Source organism: Aotus nancymaae, unplaced genomic scaffold, assembly GCF_030222135.1.
Source record: "Aotus nancymaae isolate 86718 unplaced genomic scaffold, 86718_ANA_hifiasm-v0.15.2.pri h1tg000008l, whole genome shotgun sequence".
Classification (NCBI taxonomy): Eukaryota; Metazoa; Chordata; class Mammalia; order Primates; family Aotidae; genus Aotus; species Aotus nancymaae.
In genome coordinates this window covers 53763063-53778293 of record NW_026988419.1, presented here as the reverse complement: position 1 = coordinate 53778293, position 15231 = coordinate 53763063, and the positions used below count along the sequence as shown (strand labels likewise).

The 15231-nt window shown below is 36.5% G+C and overlaps 1 protein-coding gene across 2 annotated transcripts in view; it reads right to left on the bottom strand.

Annotated features, from left to right (window-relative positions):
• The window catches only part of TTN (titin), a 270706-nt gene that overhangs the window by 199861 nt on the left and 55614 nt on the right, over nt 1–15231 (bottom strand). The window contains exons 46-47 of one of the 2 annotated variants that reach the window (XM_064373293.1): nt 2124–4892; nt 1098–1376 (exon numbers count right to left, since the gene is read on the bottom strand). In XM_064373293.1, coding sequence (XP_064229363.1) covers nt 1098–1376; nt 2124–4892 — 3048 coding nt within the window. Of the gene's footprint in view, nt 1–1097; nt 1377–2123; nt 4893–8245; nt 14926–15231 lie in introns of those variants that run through there. The other variant, XM_021668956.2, reaches the window with a different exon arrangement.

Below are 15231 nucleotides of genomic sequence, written 5' to 3'. Positions count from 1 at the left end.
AAGAAACTTCCAAAAGTGTCAGTGTGAATAATGTCATGTACTTCGTTGCATGGAGACTTTTTGACCAGAGTGAAACACACTGGTTGGGTCATCATGGGTCTGGGTTTTTCTTAGGGTCATGTAAAAGGATTGTAGAGAAGAGGAAGCTATAGGGAACCTCATCTTTTTCAAGTCTAAGAAATGTGTTGTATTTGCCTTTCCCCTTGATATTCTCATTGACAAAGAAGACCAAGGGACAACCTCCCTCGACAGTCCATGTACGGCTTGACTGCACCTCTATCCCTGTCCTCAAACCATAGTTCATACTCACACTTTCTCTTGGAAAGAGGGAAAGAAAGAAATGGAAAGAGAAAGAAAGAGAAAAGAAAGGAAGAAAAAGAAAAGAAAGAAAGAAAGGAAAGAAAGAAAGAAAAGAAAGAAAAGAAAAGAAAAGAAAGAAAGGAAGGAAGAGGAAGGAAGGAAAGAAGGAAGGGAGGGAGGGAGGAAGGAAGCAAGGAAGGATAAAAAGCAAGCTAGTAATATTTGGGTTAATGAAGAAATTCAAATATTTGATGAGTGTTAACTATTAGCTATTGAAAGTCATCCTATGTATCAACTAGAAAATTGGGAATAGGATATTTGCGTAATTGTCTTATTTTTAAATTAGTAAAAATGCCTAGTTTTAAGTCCTATACTAGCTCCCTGCCTTACATTAGTAGTTAATTTTAGACTTAGATACTGACTTTTTAAGTTTATAATTCTGTTCTTAATTGGTTATTTGATTTAAAATTTTTAAATGCATTGAGACATTATTTCTTTTTAGTAGCACCAAACTTTCCTGATATGTTTTATATGAAGAGCCAAGCCAAGCTCATTTGATTACTTAACATTGTTCTCAAATAATGAATTATTTTTTCTTTGGTCAGTAGTAGAAGTATGGCTGTAAATAATGATTTCTTGTTCCATACAGGTTCTGCAGTACCTAGCTACCATGTTACCATCTTGGTTATTGGTCTCTCTAGTTGGTAGGACAAGCATTTCCCATACATGTACAAAAAGCAAAAAAGGTAACAATATGAAATAAGGTGACAACATCTGTGTCAATGTATGGCATTTACCTGTCACAGTTAGTGTGGCTGTACAGCTGACACTACCATACTCATTAGAAGCTTTGCATGTATACTCGCCGCAGTCAACCACCTGGGTTCTCAGGATTTCAAGGGTGGAGAGATACTTTGCAGATCGAATAGAACACTTGTCACTCTCATAAATTTCTCGGCCAGCTTTAAACCACTGGAACCGGACATTGGGAGCAGTTTGGATCTCACAGGTGAATTTGGCTAGGTGGCCCAGTGCTACTTCCAGGGGTTCGATTCTCCGCTTGATCACTGGGGCAGCTGCAAAGGGAAGTAGAGTCCATTAACATGCTTCCTTATCAGGCATACCACATTTTTCTTTTCCTTCTAATTTTTGTTGCTGTTAATGGAGTAAAACAGTTGAAATTGGTGAGATGGATTACAGCAGTTTAAGACAAGTGACTGGAAAATGAGAAAGATCATTGAAGGCAAAAGAAGACAATAAGCTTTTTTTTTTTTTTTTTAAAGAAAAACACATTCAATCATTGCTTTGCAGTGAATTATGAAAAAAATATTAAAATGTGAGGCTACTGGATTACATGCATAACTGAAAATAATGTGAACAAATACGATATACTAAAGTGATGAAGTGAAACAACAGCAAAAAAGAAATAGAAACAAGAAACAGACAACTAATCATGGTTATTTTTAATTTTCACAGTGTGAGAACTGTGATTTCAGAGTCGCTAGGTGTTCACTGATAGCTTTTTATTACATATTATGAAAGTATCTTCATATGAAAATAAACTAAAAGCTTATCTATTGATATTATGAAACATATGAAAATATGTTTTACTTTTAAAATAAGTAGTACCATGGATATGATAGCATAGAACCCAACAGGGTGGTAAGGGAAAAGGTGAGTTCATAACCATGATTGTGTCTGTGATTTCATACTCACTCCAAATAAATTACATTCTGGAAGTGGCAGATAAGTGAAAATTTAAGTGATGCAACCTAAATCCAGTGAATGTTAGCACTTGATCTATTTAATCCTTAAAATCCAACCTCTTTTTACTACAGTAAGTTTTGCTGAAGTTGCTGTTTTTCCGCTGTCATTCAAGGCCTCACAGACATACTCTCCTTGATGGTCTTCGGCATTTACTTTGTCGATGACTAGCGTATATGTATTTTGATCTTGTGAACACTTGAACTTTTCATCTGAAGGCACCAGTTTATTCTCAAAATACCAATTCACCTCTTTAGCATTTGTTATGGATGTTGTGAGGTGTACAATGTCACCTTCCTCAGAAACAGTATCCACTAAGGGTGTAAGTATCACAGGGCCATCCTCTTTGATTAAGCCACCCTCAGCTTCCTGTATCTTTACTGTCCCAACTTCCTCAGTAGCACTTTCAGAGGAGGACTCTTCTTTTTCCTCTGATGGTTTCAGACTCTCATCATGTTTTTGATCAGAGACAACAGCTGAAGCAACCCCATCAGTGACAGTTGTGGCATCCAAATATTTAACCTGACTTTGCACATTAAAAGAACTAACTTCAGTTGAGATAAGATATTTAGATTCAACTTCTGGTTCAGTAATGGGTTCAACCTTCTGTGAACCTGAAAAAGAATCCATTTCTTCCTGCAAACTTGTTTTGGCTCCCTGCGGAATTCTAGGACCCTCAGCTGTTAGGATGTTTATTTCCTCAAATATAATAGCGCACAAAGCATCCTTAAGTTCCATTTTCAAGTTAGCCGTTTGAGGATCAATATCTTCAATAATGATGGTTACTTCTTCTGTTAGAGACTTCACTGAGGTAACAAGGTACATGCACATGATGTGTCTGGGCTCTTGGGTGATGTTTACGGCCTTGACCTCCACCTTTTCAATGTTTCTTAGCCACTCAGAGAAAAGACATGGTTGCTCACTGGCCATGGCTGCTTGCAAAGCCCTGCGGATTTGAATTTTCAGGTTTAATCGCTGCTCTTCTATGATACCAGAAAGCAAGCTTTCCTTGGAAAGAATTTCCCTTTCCTGTACCTCCTGCACTTCCTTTATTGCCACAGGCTCTCTTTTACACTCAATGATTTGGTCTGGGGGCATCACCACGTTGTCAGAATGCTCTTCTTTGAGCAGTACCTGGTTTTCTTCAAGTGCTAGCGGAAATCTTAAGGACTTGCCTTCCTGAATTCTGACCGCAGAATCTTGCCCTGCATTTTCCAGTGGATTTGCACTTTCCATCAGAATTTCACCTCCTTCTGTGCATGAGTGTTCTGAGGGGAGTAGGGGCTCATAGTTTACCTGAGAGATCACGACATCAGGACTCTGGAGACTCTCCACATGTCCCTCAGCTAAGTTCAGACTCAAGATGAGCGTACTTTGTGCCTCTTGCTTTTGAAGAGTCACTCTTTGCTCTTTGTTGGCATCAGGTACCGTCTGTTCTTTTGGTAAAAGTACTTCCTCAGCCACAGAGGTTAGATAAGAATGCACTGGAGGTTCTATTGAAGACAGTGGGTAATTCCCTTCAGGTTCGGCTAATAAAGTTTTCAGATGCTCAACTGTTAATGAATTAGTTTGTTCTATGGACATGGCACTTGGGAAGATTTTCTCAGTATCTGATAGAACCGCCTGTGACTCAGGCTCTTCAAGCATTAGAATTCCTTCTTTGGAGAAGGTTTTCTGGGACTGTACAATCTGCAGCTCGAGGTTGGGAGATGGCTCCTGGAGAGGCTGAGAGTGAACACTGCCAAGAAATTCCCTGGTGCTTTCAGGAGTGGGCTTGTCTTGCTCCAAAATGGATTGCAACTCCTGAGCTTCCAAAGGAAGCTGACTGTTCAATTCATTGGCTTCAGCAATATGCTCATAAGATAGTAGCTGGTTTTCTTCTGTAATTAAAGCAGGTTTCAAAATGCTGTCTTTTACAAACGTTGCAATTTCCTGCTCTGAGTCAAGTGCCTCAACTGCAGGACCCTTTAAGGATGCCTGTGAAAAATCCTCAGGAGCCTCCAGTGCGGACGGTGCTTTGCAGGGGGTATCAGTCATGTCTGTGTCTTCCAGAAACACAAGCAGCTCTGCTGTACAGGTGGACTCACCCCACATGTTCTCTGCTTTGCAGACATAGAGGCCACTGTCTTTTCTCTGAGGGTCATTAACAATGAAAGTCCCAGAGCCATCAGGGTTATGAATGATAGTGTAATAAACACTGGTGCAAAGCTGCTTGTTTTCTTTGAACCATGCAACAGTAGGGGTAGGCTCTCCAACCACTGTGTACTCAAAGATGGCAGGAAGCCCTTGAGCACAGCAAACTGCTTTTAACTCCTTAAGGAAGTGAGGAGGACAAGGACCTCCAAGCTTTTCCAGAGATTTTGCCACTGCTGATTCTGTTTCTGTGTCTTCGTGACCCTCTCCTTTGGAATTTATTTTTAGATAGGCACTACATATTGTCTTTCCATAGTCATTACTGGCCACGCATGTATATTCTCCCTCATCCTCAGATTTGGTGAACAGAATGATCAGGCTATAATCATCACCATCAAAAACAAATTTGTAGTCAGCAGAAGGGGTTAACAGCACTCCATTAAAGAACCACTGAATTTTAGGTTTGGGGATGCCAATGACAGTTACAGACAGTGTAGCCACATCCCCTATGCTTATGTCAGCATTTGACACTTCTTTGACAAAAACTGGGACAGTGCCTTCCTTTTCGGAATCAAATTTAGTTGAGTAAACCGGAGGTTCAGACGAAAGTTCAAGTGCTTCATTGATATTAGATAACTGAAGTTCAGAGCTATGAAGTCCTTCTTCCTCAGCAGACAGAAAAGAACTAGAAAACTCTGTATGGGGAAAAATGATTATTATTTTACGACAAAATTTTATTTAACATAAAAGTAGAAATCAAAGAATTAGACACCAGTTGATGGCCTTCTTCTGGTTTATTCCTGGAATGATTAGATTATTCTAAGATTAATTTATCAAAAAGCACATTTCTAAATTTTTCTTAGCTTAGCATATAAAATTATACAAAATTATAGATACTTTATAAATGCAATTTTTGATCCACTTCATCTGTATTAGAGATCATAAGTTTTAAAAATGTTCTCATGAGTTTTTCTTGAGATATAATTCCAATTCTAAAGTTTGAAAAACTGCTAACTAAATAGTTATAACAATCCAGAATTATTTAAATCAACTTCTAAATGGATCCAAAATTGCTATTTATATTTAGGGTTTTCTTGAGTTTAAGAATAATCTTCTTTGTTAAAGACTGATTGTTTCCAGAATAAAACAAAAGACTGATTGTTTCCAGAATAAAACACAACTGTCCTAATTAATACTCTAATGTCATTATTAAAAATAAGAGGTTACAGGAAATATTTAATTTGGATTTGTAAGAGAACAACTGTTTTCAGTTTCTACAAATGCAGGCCTTCTTTCATCTGTGTAAATCACTATATTACTTGAACAAAGCCTTTACAATAAGGCATTAATCAAGAAAACAAAAGAATCAAAAGTAAAAGAAAATGACTCCAATATTAAAAGTTCCTTGTATTTTATTTTGTAAGAAAACTTGTACAGAACCACTGAGAAAGAAACAAAGCAGTGCATAACAGAGACTAAACAGTACCCCGGATGACAGGATGAAAGACATGTAATTTTAAACAAGGCATTCAATTTTTTATTAAACCTGTTAGGTATACAGAACAGACCTGTTATTAGTAGTCTTATTGCCTTAGCAAAAGGTAATTTTATGATTTTATTAGATGACTTCACTTGCATCACATGAAGTAGACTTACACCTTAATTCCTTTCTGTTATAGTGTATAAGCATTAGAAGACAGAACTCAAATGTCTGTTGGCTATAAAAATACTAGAGAAACTCATCTATAGCATGTAGAATACGTATTCAGTTATTTATTATTTTAAGTAAACCACAAAACTATTTTACACATTAATGGTGACCACTTAACTTTGCATTTAATCTACAATATATAGTTCATGTTACATTTCCCTTCACTTGAACTCACAAAATATCTGTAAAGCGAATGAATGTGAGTACAGTTAAAATATTCTTACTCAATAGTAAGTTGAAATATTTTCAAATGTTTTCCTCTACTTCAAGCCATGGTATTATTAGCCATAAAAAGGAAAGTAAATGAAATTCAAATGGGCTGAAACGTGAATGGTGTAGTTAAAAAAAAGGACATGTAGTGGTAGCAGCTATTAATTGTCTAAACTCACCTATGTGCAATACAATAAATTCTTTATCCAGAATCAAAGAAATTAATATTTCAGGGTTTTATGTTATGTGCCGTTGAGTCAGAAAATAAAAAAATTCCATTTCATTATCTACGACAATTAATCTTTATTCAGTCACTGTTATTCTGCATACGCTCTAGTTCACCGTACTTGAAACTAACAGAATTACAGAATTCTAATGAGCAAAATCAAAGAAAGCCCTCTTTCTTATATGAATAAAAGTGTTTTCAGCTCTTCCTTAAATCCAGTAGGACATTACAACATTTTTCTATTTCTCTCTCTCTCTTTTTTTAATAAACAACATTTGAACTGTTGCTGTGCTGTATGTTTGAGTAAAGTATGCCTATTATGTTTGCTTCAATCTGAATTTCTAATTAATTTTAACATGCATTATGTGACTAAGAGCAGAATAAATCCTTAAGTTGCTAAACTATAGAATTAGTTTTACTTCAGGAATTTGTGATGTGATATATTACACTGTGTCTAAATTATTATCATAGCTATTGTGTGCTCACTGGTTGGAACAGGAATGTTTGTTCCGCAGTAGTGTATCTATGCTGATGAGTTATGGTGGCTCAAACAGATACATCAAAATTATTTTTGTGAGGGAGGCAGGGGAAGCCTAACTGCTCTGCCTATTTTCTGTACATTACCTCTACTGCTTCTTTAATTTAGATAGCTGTTAGAGAATTCCCCTGTTGGGAACAAAGATTGACAGATAAAAGAAACAAAATAAACATAATTGGATATATTAATTCTTTCGAAAATTAAATTTAAATTGTTTATATTTTAAATTAAAATTGTTTTAAATATGATCGTGGTACTTAAATACTGTTCAATGCAGGTGAAAAATATAGCCATTAAGTAACAGTAAGTAACTTAAGAGGTGGAGGGAGGTAAAATTTATCTTTCATCGTAACATCCTTTATCCTTGTTACAAAATTAAAATTTATTCTAAATTGTATTAAGAATAATTACTATTAGGATATAAAGACTTATACTGTTGAATGAACACCCCTGAGGTCTTTTGGGCCTACCTCTCATTTTCAGAATTTTTTAATATTTGTTGAGTCTTGTATGAGAAGGCATAGGACCACATTGGTATACAGTTAAGATGTTAGGGAGTATATTACTTTACTGCTATTTTAACTTTAAAAGAAAACATCGAAGAGTCACTTAGAAACAAACATCATAATAAAAATTGAATGCTTATTAATTTATATTAAAGGTGAAATTCAGTGAAACTGACAGGAAAGCTCTTGTTATTTGTATATAATCTGAAATACAAATTATCATATTGTTTCAATTCTAAAAATATCCCACCTTTTTTTTAATTTTAAAGACTCTGAAATCAGAATACAGTTTTAAAATCTCTATGTAAACACAATATGGTAGTTTCTTTTTTTCCCAGGCCAATACTAAATTATTGCTGTATTTTACACTTGATGTCATCTCAAAAATTGAGAAAATAAGTTATCTCCAAAAGTGGAAAGATCTTTATTTGCTTATTCTGCAAATAAAGAGCACAACTGGTTCCTTAAAGCCAGTGAGAATTAAAAACTTACGAGGAGGAATATGAATAATGAAAATATTTTTAAAAGAGGTGAAGTTAATATATTAAGATTGAAATGTCAAACAGATTATAGAATTACTTACCAATTGAGAGAAGTTGGTTTTTGTTGTTTGTTTTGCATATTCTAAGTCGAAGTAAATAAACATAGGTTTGATGCAAAAGGGTTACAATTCCAAAAATAACTTAGAATGGGAGCAGAGAGGAGGATTACCCTTACCAATCTGTCTGCATGGTCATCTGACATGGTCTCCAATTTTACATTCTACTTTTGCATATATAGTATATCTGCTAAAAGAGAGTGCATTCTGCTGAAATGCTTTGTGAGGGAGGAATGAGGGTAAATAGAAGTACAAACAATTAGGTAGCCAAGGAGAGATTTAATTGTGTTTAATGTTTCACAGCATGATTGACACAAGTGATGATTTTAAAGTTCAGATAACAAAATATTTACATGTATTACAAAGATGGGATTTCTACATAGAGATTATTTCTCCAGGGGTCTCCAAGGTAATGCATTCAAATATGGTAGACCTATTTGGAAGTTTATTAGAGCCATATAATTTGGAAAATATGAAAGCACTCAGATTAATTCTAATAATTACTGAGGCACTAAAACATTACATTTTAAGTTAAGGTGAGTGCTGCAAAGGTCTCAGCCATTCCTGATTTGTTTGTAGCTACACACCTGTACTCTCCTTCATCATTCTTTACTAAGCTCGTTATAAACAGGTTGTGGAATCCTGTGCCACTTTCCTCAACACTGAACCTTCTTCCTTGGACCAATTTCCCATCTTTGTACCAGTAAACTGTGGGTCTTGGAGAGCCACGAACTAAACACTGAAAATACGCTGTGGTGCCTATGGGTGCATAACAGTCAGAAATACCTTTGATAAACCTGGGAGGCCCTTCCACCACCTGAAATTCAAAAAAACTGTCTGCGTAGTTGCTCTTTAAGATCAATTCTTCTGTAAAATCGCTTAAAGTCACTTTGCTTCTCTTTGCTATCATAGCAAATATTTTGGAATCTCCCATGGTGAGGAATCCCCGACAGATAGCCTCTCCTACACAATTCACAGCTCTGCACCTATATGTTGCACTATCAGAAAGACAGACATTTCGAATTTTAAGAGTGTGACTTCCCTTCTCCTCACTAATCACATATTTCATATTATCTGGCTCAATACACATATATTCCTTATACCACTTAACTTCAGGAGTAGGGATGCCTATGACTGAACATTTAAATACAGCATCTGAATTTTCTGGAATTTTAAAATCACAAATAGGCAGTATAAAGCGAGGAGGCATTTCAAATACTTCTAAGTCAATTTTTAGTTCTTTGTCTTCTCCCTCCCTTGAATCCATATTTGGCTCCACAAAATTCAGTGGAAGAACATCTAGACTCACAATCATGCTTTTATGGTCAGGAGTAAATTCGGGAACTGTCACTATTTTCACCTGCTTCTCAAATTCTTTAACGTCTTTTTCACTTAATTCAACTTCCAGTACAATTTCTTGAGGAGAAGGTGTTCTTGATGATGTGGTGTTTTCCAAATCAAACTCCATGACATGCTGATGTGTTACTGGAGGTGGGAGTGCCACCACTCTTTTTTCTTGGGGCATTATGTCTACATTTGCAAAGCTCTTTGCTTCCCCTATGATGTTTACAGCATGGCACATGTACTCTCCCCCGTCTCCTTTTTGAATGTTAGAAATTACCAGTGAACACACATTACCCACCCTTTCCATTTTGATTCTTTCATCTGGCTCTAGTAAAGATTTATTTCGATACCATTTCACACCAGGAACTGGAAGACCTTCAACTTCAACAATGAAGCCTAGCGTTGTGTTTTCATATACCTTCCTTTTGGTCAGAGGTTCAATAAAAGATGGAGGCATTTCATTGTCTTTTGGCTCAATGGCTTCATTGGGTGTGCCAAATGAATCAGAACGCCATATTTCATAAGCTGAACCTCTCTCTTCTGTAGGTGTATAGAAATGTTCATTTGGTGTACTATCTTCCCTTTCTATTTTTGATGGATATGTTTTAAAAGTACCAGTGGGGTTTGGTCCTCCAGTAGGAATAGAATATCTCTCTAGTGCCTCCCCTGTGGGTGTGGAGTATCTCTCTAGAATCTCTCCTGGGGGTGTAGAATATCTCTCTAAAGTCTCTCCTGGGGGTGTGGAATATCTCTCCAGAGACTCTCCTGGAGGTGTGGAATATCTCTCTAGTGCCTCCCCTGGGGGTGTGGAGTATCTTTCTCCTATTTCACCTTCAGAAGGTGTTGAGTATCTTTCAGCAACTTCCCCTAAAGGTGTGGAAAATCTTTCAACCACCTCATCTCCTGAATGTATTGAGGATTGTTTATTTAGATCTGAAGGATTAAAAGATAAGTCAGGGGACTTTGGACATTCAACAGATGATGGTGGGGTGTAAAACTGATCTAACTCAGAGATTTCTTCACTGGTTGTACTTCCCACACCAATGGAAATGTCAGACTCAGGAGAAAATGGACGACCTAGCAATTCCTGTTTCTGGTTGTAGTATTCATACACAGTGTTGAAAGTTACTTCTTCCACTTCCATTGAAGTAATTGATTCACTCTGGACAAGCTTTTCCTGGTCTCTTGTGTCTTTAATCTCAGGAACCTCACGCTTTCCAGCAGTGAGTAAATATTGTGTTAGGGAGGTCTCAGATTCTGCTACCTCAGTGGTATGTACCTCATCCAATTTAGGAATATTTTGAGAAAGACAAGTTTCTACCATTTCTCCTTCTATAGTGGAGAAAGAAGTTTCCTTTTGAACTTGAACTTCTTCATAACATCTTTTTTCTCCAGAGGCATCAATGTTTGTATTTATTTGTTCACCTGGATTCTGCTGCTCTTCAGTCATCAAGAATGGGGAGCACGGACTCAGGGAGAGCTGTCTCTGGAGTGCATCAGCTTCGTGAACATCACCTCTGTGGTCTTCCAAAGTGGCATCTGTATATTCCTGTGTCCCACCATCCTGCTTTGGAAATGATGCCAACTCTGGTTCTAAAGTGCATTCTTCTTTCATTTCACCAACCTCTAAAGGCTTTTCCTCACTTGCTGCTTTTTTCAAATGTGAGATGAAACTTCCATCTCCATTTTCTAGAGAACGATATTTCTCAGAAAGATCAGTTTCTTCTGAGGTTAGAAGTAGGGCACATGATTCACTATAGATTTCTTCAGAAAAGGACTTAAGAGAAAGATCAGTTTTTAAAATATCTAAGTTCTGTTCCTGTACATGTTGGGCTTGTTTTTCTAAAGAAAAGGAATTTTCATCAATACTATTTTTCTCCACCATAGTTCTATTTGAAAGCTCCAGACTGGAAGAAATTTCTTGACTGGTAAATAAATTATTTTGCACATTTTTTTTAGAGATACTCTGTGCATCAGGTTGTAATATTTCAGGGCTGGGAACTTTTTCTTTATAAAGTGTTTCCTGCTGTTCCCTAGTTTCTTGTCTTTGGAACTCCACGGTGGGTTCTCCTATATGAGAATACATTTGTTTTAGATCATACACAATGTTCTCAGTATTAGCTGTTTCAGAAGCAGGATGTTGGATTTTAAAATAAGCTTCTTCTGGTTGACCACTATCTAGTTCTTGGAATTTCACATCTGAATGTTCTATTTGAGAGTGAATCTGCTTTAAGTCAAATGTAATAGGTGATTCGTGTTCAGCTCTTTTAGAAATTGCAGTTTTATCTATAAGACTTACTTTTTCCTGTTGTTCCCTCTCTTGTACTTCAAATTCCTTATGAGTTTGAGAGGAAAGTAGCTTTAAATTCATTGCAATGTTAGATGAATCTGGTTCAGTATTTGGAGACAGTTTCTCTGCCTGATACATATTTGCATTTAGATTACTTGATCTTGATTCTCTTTGCTTTAATGAAAAGGCTTTGTCATCAATTTTCCTTTGAGGAAGATTAACAAATGATGTTCTGGTAGGTCTTTTTTCTAGAACTCCTTTCTCTACATGTAATTTTTCAAATTCGATAATTCTGTGCTTCACCTTTTTCCGCGGGTAGTGTATCTCTTCACCAAAGGATTCTTCATATACAATGGCAGATGAATCTTTTGTATAACTGTCAGATATTCTCTCGGAGTGGATATTTGGTAAACAGCCACTTCGGGCACATTCTTGTACATTGTCTTGTTCTGATCTACCAAGTTTTTCAAAATTGTTTCTTACATCTTTCTTAATAGTGACATCACTGAAATAATCAACAAATGGATAAACGGTACCCTCTGCTTGGTGCAGCTTTGATTGTTCACTTACATGTCTCTCTTTCCCTTCATCCTGACATTGTATGAATTCAGCCCTGACGGGCTTGTTGATTCTTATGGATCTTGAAGCACCATGCACAAATCTGGGCAGTTTTTCTCTAGAAGGTGTGCAACACACCTGGTCTTTCTTATCTATCAGCTCAGTGGTCTCAAGGCTTTGAAAATAGTCCTTTACTGAATATTCTTTTACATTCATCCAGGGAGTAAAGGGACCAGCTGGATAATCATAAAAATGTGCCCTTACAGATTCTCCCTGGACTTGTACTTGCTGATCTCTGGAATCTTTTCCATAAATTTCACCAGTGTTTTTGAATTGATCATTTCCCCTATAAGTAACAGATTCCACTGTTAGATCTGAAACACTTTCAACTGTTCCTGAATTGTTTTCAGCAACACATTTATATTTTCCAGAATCTTGAGAATTAACATCCTTAATATATAATCTGTGGCTACAATTAACTTCTTCAAACTGAAACTTCTGGTTCTGCTTTAAAAGGACTCCATTTTGAAACCATGTTACAACTGGCTGGGGCTCACCAGATATTAAACATTCAAGAATTATGGAATCCCCTTCTCTACACCTGGCACACTTTGGCATTTCTTCTAACATTTTTGGTGGCTTGTTAGTAATATCAGACAAAAATACAAATTTGTGTTTTGGTGACTGAGTAACTTGATCTTGAGGCATTGCTTCAGGTTCTAGCTCCTCAGTTTGAAACATTTCTTTAGACTCTTTATCCTGTTCTGGGATAGGAGTAGCTGCTGTTACCTGAATTTCTACAGGAAAGGAAAGCAATTCTGTGTCTCCACAGGGAGGAACTGGTGGGTTAGTTTTTAACATATGAAGATTTGTTTGGCCCTCTTGACTCATAGATGGATGGGAGCCTTTTGCTTGGTCAAACACCAGTGCTAGCTCTTCTTCCTCATCAAAGTAGTCATGGAACACTGGGACTTTATGTGCTTTGACATCATGCCTTTGTTTTGCTTTCACTTTAAGCATACCAGTTGTTTTTACTGTTCCATATTGGTTAAACAGCACACAAGTAATAGAACCTTCATTCTGATGATGAACAGAAGAAAAAGTTAATATTGAATAGTTTTCCAAGGAATGAATGATAAAGTTTTGATTACGTGGGATTGGTATGTCATTGTTATACCACGTGACTATAGGTTGAGGATATCCTTGAAAATGACACACAAAATTACAACTGTCACCTTCATAAACTTCTTGAGATTCAATTTCTTGAAGAAATGAAGGAGGGCAACGTTGTGGGCGTTTTCGAAAAGAATTTTCAAAAAACCTCATATTTTCTTCCTTCTGTTCTGTTTTGAATTCATCAACTTTTGTAGAAGCAGAGAGTTGTACTTCTCTTAAATCATCCTTTCTTATTCTTTCACTAGCTATTTCTTCATTTTCTTCAATATTTACAAGTGTACCAAAAGGTTCAGGGGCATCTGGTGTAATAGCTTGAGACACCTTTCCAGGAGTCTCATATACTTCCTCCTTCTCACATACATTAGCAATATATGTGGATGACTCTCCAATTGTAGTATTGGCCATAATTTCTTCCAGCTGTCCTCTTGCTTGGGTATTTTCATTTACTAGAATTTCACCATATAAATGGTCTTTTGGTAGACTTTCTTTTACCAGTGCCTCTTGGCTCATTCTTATTTCAGTTTGGTAAATTTCTTCATCAACAATAGTTTGAAAGCTTGAGGGAAGTTCCTCAGACTCTATATTTTGATCCATTTGATTAGAAAGGGCATGTGGATTTTGCACAATACTCTCAGCTGAATTATCTACCTTATAACTTTCAGCTAGATCAGACATAGATCTGGCTTTCCTGTCTTCTCTAGGGAACAGAATATCTTTATCACTAGCCTCACTTCTCCAAGTTCTTGAGCTTATTTCAGAAGACGTATCTAAAAGAGATAATCTCCTTTTCTCCATTAACATTTTTCTAGCCTCCCTTAAACGTTGCAACTTCATTTTGGTCTCCCTGTCCAGGAAACTTTCACCTACGTTAAGCCATCCTCTTATGTCAGATTTACTTTTTAAATATTCTTCATCATACATGTAATCTGTTTTCTTGGCAGAACTCATTGTCTTAAAATGTATAGTTCTCATCATTCCCTTTTGTTCTACATCTTGTTTTTTGTTAAAAGGAGAGCCGGTAAACCTCAGGTCAACCTTTATCCTATCTTCTCCCCTTTCAACTAAAGCCTCCATGTTTTCCTGTGTCTGTTCTGCTCTTTTCAGAAATTCTAAATATTTCTCATCTTGCCCTTTTTGGATAACAAGCAATGAGGCAGTTGATTCAGCAGACCCTTCACTATTAACTGCTAGTAACCTATAACTTCCAGAATCTCTGTCTTGGACCCTTTTAATCTCTAAGCTGGAAGAGTGATGATGTAAATCACTCTCAGTTTTTATAACCCGACGAAGACCTACTGGGATGGGCCGATTGTTATGAAACCAAGTCATTTCTGGAGTTGGACAGGCAATTAATCTACATGTAAAAACAACTGGTTCACCCTCTAAAACATATTTAAACAGAAGTTTTTGGGTAAAGGAAGGCTTAAAATATTCAGGCCAGGAGCTTGTAGATGATATTCTACTTGCATATCTTTTAGCAGCCATGGAGCTGTGGTCTATGTCTTCAGAATCTGAAAAGGCGTCACGTGTATCCCTCTCTGAATGTTCAGATTCCTCCTCGGAGAATAATTCTGGAAAAAAACATAAAACCTTTTACTATTTTCCATAGAATTTGAAAAAGTTGAAAGTAAATAAAATTGCAAAATAGGAAATGAAATAAATTGCATGCTACAGATCTCACAAATCCATAAAAAAATTCACTCACCATATTTGTTCGAATAAACGCAACACCATGCTCTGTTTAAAAGATTCTGACACGAAAATCGTTCGTTGTCTGGTCTTTTCTTCAAACTGTTGAAATTTCTTCTTGAACAAGCAAAAATGCATTCCAAAATAACATGTTCCTGTGCATACTTGTTTTGAGAGCAGGAAAACTT